The 8,783-nt window shown below is 45.5% G+C and overlaps 4 protein-coding genes across 5 annotated transcripts; all 4 read right to left on the bottom strand.

Moving 5' to 3' along the window:
• Nucleotides 1-308: 308 nt before the first annotated feature.
• Pmar_PMAR013319 (hypothetical protein) lies at nucleotides 309-1,123 on the bottom strand (the record flags this gene model as incomplete). The annotated part of the gene is made up of 1 exon (XM_002766504.1): nucleotides 309-1,123. One exon carries the CDS (start codon nucleotides 1,121-1,123, stop codon nucleotides 686-688), a length of 438 nt encoding a protein of 145 aa, XP_002766550.1. The 3' UTR covers nucleotides 309-685.
• A 1,316-nt stretch (nucleotides 1,124-2,439) lies between these two features.
• Pmar_PMAR013318 (autophagy 8i, putative) lies at nucleotides 2,440-3,261 on the bottom strand (the record flags this gene model as incomplete). The annotated part of the gene is made up of 5 exons (XM_002766503.1): nucleotides 2,440-2,495; nucleotides 2,540-2,611; nucleotides 2,907-3,049; nucleotides 3,097-3,166; nucleotides 3,216-3,261. The coding sequence occupies 5 exons, from the start codon at nucleotides 3,259-3,261 to the stop codon at nucleotides 2,440-2,442; spliced, it is 387 nt and encodes a 128-aa protein (XP_002766549.1).
• Nucleotides 3,262-4,444: 1,183 nt separating this feature from the next.
• On the bottom strand, nucleotides 4,445-8,062 carry Pmar_PMAR013317 (adenosine kinase, putative; the record flags this gene model as incomplete). Of its 2 annotated transcripts, none has more annotated exons than XM_002766501.1 (14): nucleotides 7,766-8,062; nucleotides 7,229-7,290; nucleotides 7,091-7,174; nucleotides 6,927-7,040; nucleotides 6,813-6,867; nucleotides 6,708-6,764; nucleotides 6,586-6,658; nucleotides 6,451-6,541; nucleotides 6,322-6,397; nucleotides 6,177-6,269; nucleotides 5,299-5,449; nucleotides 4,665-4,768; nucleotides 4,549-4,615; nucleotides 4,445-4,493 (listed from the first exon to the last, which is right to left on the bottom strand). In XM_002766501.1, the coding sequence occupies exons 1-14, from the start codon at nucleotides 8,037-8,039 to the stop codon at nucleotides 4,445-4,447; spliced, it is 1,350 nt and encodes a 449-aa protein (XP_002766547.1). In that variant the 5' UTR covers nucleotides 8,040-8,062. The 2 variants fall into 2 exon arrangements, with proteins under 2 accessions (XP_002766547.1, XP_002766548.1); XM_002766502.1 differs by lacking the exon at nucleotides 7,766-8,062 and adding an exon at nucleotides 7,354-7,566.
• A 71-nt stretch (nucleotides 8,063-8,133) lies between these two features.
• Pmar_PMAR013316 (splicing factor, putative) lies at nucleotides 8,134-8,635 on the bottom strand (the record flags this gene model as incomplete). The annotated part of the gene is made up of 4 exons (XM_002766500.1): nucleotides 8,134-8,246; nucleotides 8,298-8,376; nucleotides 8,429-8,533; nucleotides 8,582-8,635. The coding sequence occupies 4 exons, from the start codon at nucleotides 8,633-8,635 to the stop codon at nucleotides 8,134-8,136; spliced, it is 351 nt and encodes a 116-aa protein (XP_002766546.1).
• Between the last annotated feature and the right edge of the window lie 148 nt (nucleotides 8,636-8,783).

The raw sequence follows: 8,783 nt of genomic DNA, 5'->3' as shown, positions 1-8,783 counted from the left end.
ATAAGCAATGTCTCATGTCTGAACATATCATTTGATGGGACGAGGGTCTCTGTCCATTGCATGTCGGGTTGCAATCGCTGTTGACTACTCCGCTCCCTTTGTATGAACAATTAACCACGGAAAAGACTATTCTGACCGCATACGCCACTGTGCAAGTTTCACGCGCGGTGTGTACTGGGAAGATATCTTGGCGCTTCCTGTGATGCGCTCCTCCATTCTTCTTGGCACGAATCCTACTCGTCGGTCAATCACTTCAGTGCTCGGGTTAAGAACCCCACTCCTTAACAGACGCAAGGCTCTTCAGTGTTATGTTCAAGAGTGAATATTTAAACATCTTATCGATCCTCGTGTACACTAAACTGAGTTCGCAACGTAAGCGCCTAGCTCAGGCAGTTGACACCAGTGGTGACTCACCACCATCATAAGACACACGTATGACGTTACATACCGGTCGATACTACAAATGATAAGATTGATAATTGAGACATTGACTCTACCGCCAGCCTATCAAAACAGGCTGCTACAATGCAATAATAAAATGTCACCATCAGCTGGTGGATGAGTAGGTGAGAACAAACCGGGGACAGAATTTTTACTCAGGACCAGCGAACCACGTAAAAACAGAAGACCCATAAAAATATTAACTTTCGCATCGGACTCCCAGTTGCTGATATCTACTAAATATTCACTTAACAATCTCGCACTCCACAATCTTCGTGACCGTGTTGGGGATAACCAAGAGTCCTTTGGAAACAACGTCATATGTAGCGGTGAGCATCGTAGAGTCGTAGTAGCCGTGGGAGTCGTTTATAAGAGCCTTACACGGGTCTTGAAGATTGAGAAACCATACTTTCCATTCGGGATGAGCCGTGAAGCCACACCCGTAACTCGACTTAGCTAGAATCGCATTCGGCTGTCTGTAGAATGTGATATTCTTTCCCTCAGAGTTGTCTTCGATTTTGACTCTGCCGATCAAACCCTTTTTGCAGATGTACTCCCCGACGAACGGATACGGCTCCCTTTCTGTGGAGGCAGGTCCGGCACGGACCAGAGGCTTCTCAGAGCCGTTCTGGTGTTGATGAGGACTATCCTCAGACACAACTTCGCGGACGAGGAAGGACATCAGCAAGGGACGAAGGAGCAACATAAATGGAAAATTGGATGCTGAGCATAAACCAGTATCACACATGACGATATTCTTCCGAGTTAACCCGTATAAGTAAAATTCAGACTGACGCCCTAGTCTTGCTGCTGATTGGTCAGGACCGATAACCGAGTCGGGGGAACTCGTGAAGATCCCTGTCTCAATTTATTCCGGAGCGATGTATGATTAGCTATGCACATACATGCAATCACGCATAGTGGTCAGGAGCAGCAAGACCGGGCTAGTTGCCCATAATTCTCTATCAGACCTGTCAGGGCTACGTAAGACGCCATCATACGGGCTTTTATCGGGCGTCTCCATACCGAGACTTCCCAATTTTATCAGCACGGTAAACCTGGACAAACCACGTCGCCCGTGTGCTCATCGAAGCGAGTTGATGTCCAGCGCTATGGGTTGGGTGTCTGGAAAATATGTCGTCGATCCACCCGTCCCACCCAGGGGCTTGTTGGTGGGAACGTTTCCTCCCTGGCTGAGTGGATAGAAATTTATGTTAAAAAATGTTAGAATTTATTTGACCTAGAAATGCTGTAGTGTCCAATAGCACAGATGATGAAAGAGATCAGCCATCATCCGACACATCGTTTATTCCGGAGAATCGGACCATGGACACCAACTTCATCACTTGCACATAATAACCCCTGGATGAGAGAGAACCCTGATTCTTGGTACCGTCATCAGCCGACACTTGACGTTTTAGAGTGTACAAATCGGCAACGATCCCCATACTCACACCTAGTAGCTGTCAGCTACCATTCTTCTGATTCTGATAGCAAATCTCCTTATTCTTCTGATACCCTTTGCGACCATGGGGGAAGGTGAGGCCGTATGCGATTCCTCATGTGAGGCGCACGAGATTGCAACGGGGGAAAGAACACGTGGGGACCATAACTCACCCTACCCATCACATTCCATGCTATCCAGGAGACCTAAGTTGCCCCGCGGATATGAATGACGACGTTCAACAAACACTGTACTCCCTCGTAAAAGCTGAGAAGAATCCGGCATGATTAACGTGCTCATTCCCTAATAGGGAATCTCTATTGAACAAGCCAACCGCAAGCACTGCACTGGATCACTTCATTGGTACAAAAGCTCAAGACTCGCAATGCGCCATTAAAACAATTCCAGATCATGTTGGCTCATCATCTACCAATGAGTCGGAAGGCAGACCCCTGCTTCCACTCTGGATATCAACAACCACCCAGTGTGTTCTCACTGCTGTACGTGACATAGCTAACACAGACACACATTCGCTGAGAATAGCGAACATTTTCTTACAGGAAACCATCCTCATCTTTAAACTTGTCGTATAAACCGTTCATCGTATCGCCTGAGCGACTATATCATAGCCAGTAGAAAACTTACTGCCGTTACCGGTCTTTGGCACGATATTCTTCCAAACGAAAATGTAAATCGTTTCGTTGAAAGAATGCTTAATTGGCACATCTGAATGACGGAATAATCAACGGTGTTCAGGAGAGCGTCGGAAATCTGTCCCAACTGTTGTGTTCCTGTCCCCTGCTGTTCACGCTTAGACTATGGCTATAACGCTCATATGTGTGTAAACTCTCAACTATGCTTCCGTATTCAATATCATCGCTTGTGATACGTCCGGCTCAACCCGAAAACGCAGCTGACAAGGGCGTCTCAGCTCGGCATGTCAAAGGATCGGAATACCATCCTCAGTATCGTATCAATCATTGCCATGATATCATCAAGGAAGAAGATCGTCTCCGCCTACCTTGACCATTTTCTTCCGACTGCGCCTCCACATCAGGCCTAAAGATACTCTTATGTACTATGTACTTGAACTCGCCACATAGCATGTTTCCTGGAACTAGAAACTTTTGCTTCTCGATTTCGGGTAGCTCACTCCTCTCATGCCTGAGGAACATCATTCGAATCTCTTCAGTGTAAAGAAGCTTTCTGACCTCTCAACAATCACTGGAATTCTCTCCGGATATTTATGCAAAATTTTCCGCGACTCACTCCGGCGCTTTTCTGAAATAGTTTATGATCCATCACGATTTCACCATAGACCATAACTCACCTAAGCTGTGCTTGCTACGATACGAACTTGTTCGTGGACTCGCCATTAAATACAAATAAAACGATACACTCGTGAACCAAAGATTGATAAACTCAACAGAAAACTATCTTTTCGTTTGAGCGCAAAATTCCCCCTCGAGAACCCCTATGGTGATCATCACTCAAAGCTTCTTGACGTCTTCACCTACTGTGGCTCTACCACTATACACTCCTTGCAATACGAACAAGAAAGCAGTAGTGTGGCAGCAGCAGCAGAAGGTGATAATATTGGTAGTAGCGAAAAGAATGAGATACGTACCAAAGGATGAGCGACACACAGCAAAGGACTATGAAGAAGAGGACTGCGAGGTTACTCAGTAACCCGAACACTTCATCACGATCAAACAAATCCTAGACGTAATTCTTAGTTGGCGTAGTTGACAACAAACACCTGAGACGACCGACGAGGGTCCAGCTGTGAATGTCGATAAAAGGATACACCAAGACTTGATAGACCTCGTAGTCGCCAATGTTGTTGATACCTGTATGGCAGCAAGCATACTTGGGGATCGGAACCTCTTGGATCTTGCATAATCATCATACAGTAGAAGTTGTTGTTAGTGGTGGTTACGTTTGGAAATACAGATAATGAAAAGAAGAGACTATAACGATGGGAGCAGCAGCGATAGGATAATTACGATAATGTTGATGACGGGAGCCTAGTAGTTGTAGTAGTAGATGACGCGACAGCTCAGCATACACCAGCAAAGAGCCATGCATGATGTTAGTCTGCTCACATGCACAGCATATAAAACAACTCATATTCGCAACAATGATACAGTGATAAGATCAATGACCGCTCAGTCTATGGGGTCTCATTATAGCTGCCATGACGACCGTTTGCCATCTTCTACTCAGTGCACTTAACGGCGGTAATAACAACAACAACAATGATGATGACAATGAGCTCGACAACTACTACACTACTAATACTACCAATACGTCAACTTTGCATTCAGCTTTAATACAAGCTCAGAAGCAGCAGCAGCAGCAGAAAGACGACAACAATGGGAATGGTTATATTATTACACGTTGTAGGAGCTACGAGACCGAAACGAACCGAGAACTACCAGTTTAGGTGTCACCATCAGACTGACATGCACTCCATAGAGAGGGACAATAGACACTATAGGAATTACTAAGAGTCACCATCATACTGTTGCTGCTACGCTCCGCTGTATACTGATTCTCTTAGAAGTACTGACAACCAGTGTGTTTCATGACTTGTCGAGCACAGTATCTACCATAACACCAATGATACTCACATTACACGACGATATAAAGCAACTCCTCACATGCCCTCCTCGACGCCATCCATCACCATTTGCCTCGTTATCCAATACCATGTATCCGATCGAGAATCTGCACAATTCCACAAATCTCATACTAGTCACCAAACACTAAGCCCTACCGTCCCCAGGGAGAAGATAGCTGGTATCATCATCCCTTGCATTCGATATTATGCTTTCGACAGGAGACGGCATACTTCGTGGAGTGAAATCGCTCGCCAGTAACCTTACACAGAATCTCATTCGATTCTACCCAATAAACTCGTATAGATGTCCAGACTAAAGAATATATAATATTCACTCCACTGATTCGTGTCAGTAGCACGGCAAAGGCCAATATTAAAACCATCAAGGATAGACAGTAGAATTTCATCACCCTAGTGATACGAAAAACACTAGTGGAAACTGTATTCCACGACTACTGCATATCACCGCGAATAACGCGTTTTTCTTTGAGTTTCACACCACTTCACGTAAAACGGGCCGTTAAACTCCAATCTTCTGATTCTCAGGTCGCTTCACGCCTCGTAAAAATGCCATTCTTCCCAAACGTGAATTCTTTGAAAGAGGAACATCCCTTTCTTGCCCCCCCCAACTGATCATCACTGTCGCGACCCAAGGTAAACAGTGAGATTTCTGCACACATTTATTTTCCCTATAACACGTCTGAAAACATGCATATTACTAGTACTACCAACACGCAGCCAAAACATCTGATACTATTATAAAGTACATACCAACAATTCCTCCTCCTACCTTGCGTATATTGCAGCGATAAAACCCCCCACAAAGCCGTCGCCAGCGCCAATATCGTCAGAGATAGCCAGAGGGTCCAGATCTCGGACGGTATGAGTAAAGGCGTCGCAAGTGTCCGTCAAATTGCTACAGCATACGACGGGATCAGGACCTACCAAGAGGAGTGTAAAAAACTACGTGTGCTGTCCACAATATGAAAATTCTGAGAAAATTTCAGGAAATTCTCATTCGTTTCTGTACACCTTTACCCTAATTGAAAACTCCCGAGCTCAGCTGAAGGAAGCGAACATATATTCCACCAACACTGGACGATATTATCATATTAGTGTTGTTATCTATTGAAGTTAATCAGAGATCACAATACTCATCTAAACAGGAGACGAAATTCCAAAGCTCTCACGTGAACGAGTCATGCATAGTATACGTAATATCATATGAGGGACACGCTAAAAGTATAAAAGTATGTAATAAAAATTCGTGGAAGAAATTTTAAAATGTGACATTTTGACGCACGATTATATCCACGTAGCTTTAAAATATTAATCTATAGTATATAAAGTATATATATGCATATTTCTTTCAGAGCAGCACTCCTTTCACCAGCCAGATAGTAGCCAGTATAGGAGTATGGCTACGAACTCAGCAGTAACTCCGGAGTGAGCGGCGACGCCCTGGTTTATGCAGTATATATATGTAACATATATAATATATATGATAGAAATAGTGGAAAATAGTATAAAATAGTATAAAATAGTGGAAAATAGTAGAAAATAGTAGAAAATAGTGGAAAGTAGTAAAGAATGGTAGAAAATCGTAGAAAATTGTGGAAATAGTATGTACAGTATATACAGTAAGGAAAGTATATAACGTGTATTCACCTTGAGTCATGATTGCCCAAGCGCCCGGCTTCATAAACGCCGAGACCGCCTCCGCTATCTCCCTAGGGCTCATTTTAGACACCCCTACAATGCCTGACACATTGCCAAGGTCATCAAAGGCGGCGGCCCCTGAGGTTGGACTTACCGAGATGCTCAGCGAAAGCAGTGAACTCCACTTCGTTACCGAAGACAACGTCACATGCATAACGAGCCATATACGTCTGAAAGGACCGAGACGATGTGGCAGAGGAGTGGTATGAGAAAATGCCCTCACGAAATCATCGTTCTTGCAGGCCCAAGCCGCGCTGAGGCCAGCGAACAGCTTCGTATATCCAGACTTGATCTGTGGATGGTTAGGGATGTACCTGGAGGTATAGTATTCAAGAAATGGCGGATTTATGGTACTCACTCTCTGCACGCATACCCATCCCCACAAGCGTAAAACGCAGTCGTATACAATATTCTGCAATCAGTCGGAATCCCTAATAAATGAGCAACTCCCCAGAGCATCGTATTCTCTCATCTGCTCACCTCGCTCAGGGCCGGCCCGGAAATCTGGCGCCACTCCCAAATCGGTAATCATCGTCCCTAAAACCAATAATAAATCACTAATCACTTCTGCTAAAGTCATTCTACGTTTTTTGTCTTTCAAAAGCGCACAACACTTCCCAGTACGGCCACCAGGAAACACCTGTCACCACCATCGTGTCACCACCATCGTGTCACCACCCCCACACGGCAGGAGCTCACCTCAAAGTCAGTCTCAAGACCAGCCTCCACACAAGCCTCCCTCAACACATTTGCATATTCATCATCACCAACACTGCCGACGATCCGAACCGACGTGTTCGCGAAACTCACATCCTAACGACACTAGCGCTCGCCCTGATAATCGATATGAAAAATATACTCACATTGTATTCCGGATCAGCTTCGTGGCGGTCGAACCACCACTTGACGCCTCTCAAAGAGTTCATCGCCTGCCCACCAGCAATACGCTGAAATCGATCAAAAATATTTCCGACTTCCCCTTTGGTATCATTTCCACTTACATGTACGGTCAACTCGCCGTCACCTAACATTCGCGCGAACAGCTTCTTATCCTCGTCGCTCCCTAAACAAAAACCAAAATTGCAAAGGAGAATTATTCCAATAAGGAGGCACGTCCACCTAATACCATCCGTAAGCCTCTGAGTGTTCGCTTTAAGACCGAAACCATAAGCATCATCAACAGTAGCGACCAAATCCAATATAGGGTGATCGTATGATACAACGCTGAAGCTTTCAACACCACCCAAGGGACACGACGCGAATAACGACGATGACGACGACTCTTCGTCCAGGACGGAGCCAGACATACTACTGAGGGGCTTTGGAAAGACCAAGGGCTGACACCACAAATAGTAGAGAAAAAACCACACTATTATACGATACCGTAAATTCAAAACTAACTCTACGTGTCAGCCCGTCCACAACAAGCCCCCATCATAGCAGACCAAATTACCGCGCGCCACGAAATTCCCTGTCCCTTGGGTGTTGCAAACATTTTCCGATCACGACGAGCTGACACGAGAGCCCCAATTCCCCACCCTTCGCGAGCCGCTGCGTCGACGGCTCCAACCCGTAGGCCTCAAAGTCGTCGATTGTCGCTACCAAGTCCAGCAAAGGGTGGCACAGACCAACAATGCTGGCTGGCATGTCGTTCGTTATGATGCCCTCCAAATGCTGTCTACTAGCAGACGACAACAGCGATGCCACTTCCGAGTCATCATACGTGCTCAGCGTAGCCGAGATTGACGAAGAATCGTCACACGATGCAACGGCATCAACGGCAACAGCAGACGGGGAGGCGCTTGTCGCCATAAGGGTAAAGGTGGAAAATTGCTGCACAGAAAAGTCGGAAAAATTTGGGAAAAAATCCAACACAATTACTCCACTGCTTTAACATAGTAAAATATCATCCAATATTGTGTTCGCGTTTGAGCCGTTCGATCTCTTCCTTCTGGCCCTCTGCATCTAACTTCTTCTGCAGACGAGTCGCGCTGTAGTAAAGGCAAACCAAATATCGTCCTAACATCACCACCATCATAGTTACCACTCCTAAGCCAAATCGGCGCTCACCTGCCACGTTAAAGCCGCTTAAGTGATCTACTGCGTTTTTAGCATCGTAAATATCATCGTAAATCACAAATGCAGTGCCCTGAAACCACAACGACCGTTCGAAAATCAATCCTCAGAGTTAATGATACTACCTTAGTTCCGGGAGCATTCCCCTTGCGTATTTGCCGAATCGATCCGAACTTGCCGAAAACATCATAGAGCTCATCCGGTTTGATCTTATACGGTAGATTGCGCACCTGAGGTTCAACGCATTAAGATACACAATAGGCCCAATTTAGGCCTACATAGAGTATCCTGTTAACCTCTGGTGGCAGTCGTACCCGACCTCGCGAAGCCATCACAACAAATGACCAAAGACTACATGGAATAACACTCCTACCAAACCCAACACGAACCATCGACTGTCATCACTACACGAACAACATAGTCCCACATAGGAGCCAGAGGGAGACCGACAAACATGGCAGACCAGCACTCACTTCCCCC

This window comes from Perkinsus marinus (genome assembly GCF_000006405.1).
Source record: "Perkinsus marinus ATCC 50983 genomic scaffold scf_1104296972672, whole genome shotgun sequence".
NCBI lineage: Eukaryota > Perkinsozoa > Perkinsida > Perkinsidae > Perkinsus > Perkinsus marinus.
The sequence above is the reverse complement of the archived record's forward strand: the minus strand, read 5'-3'. Positions and strand labels throughout refer to the sequence as shown.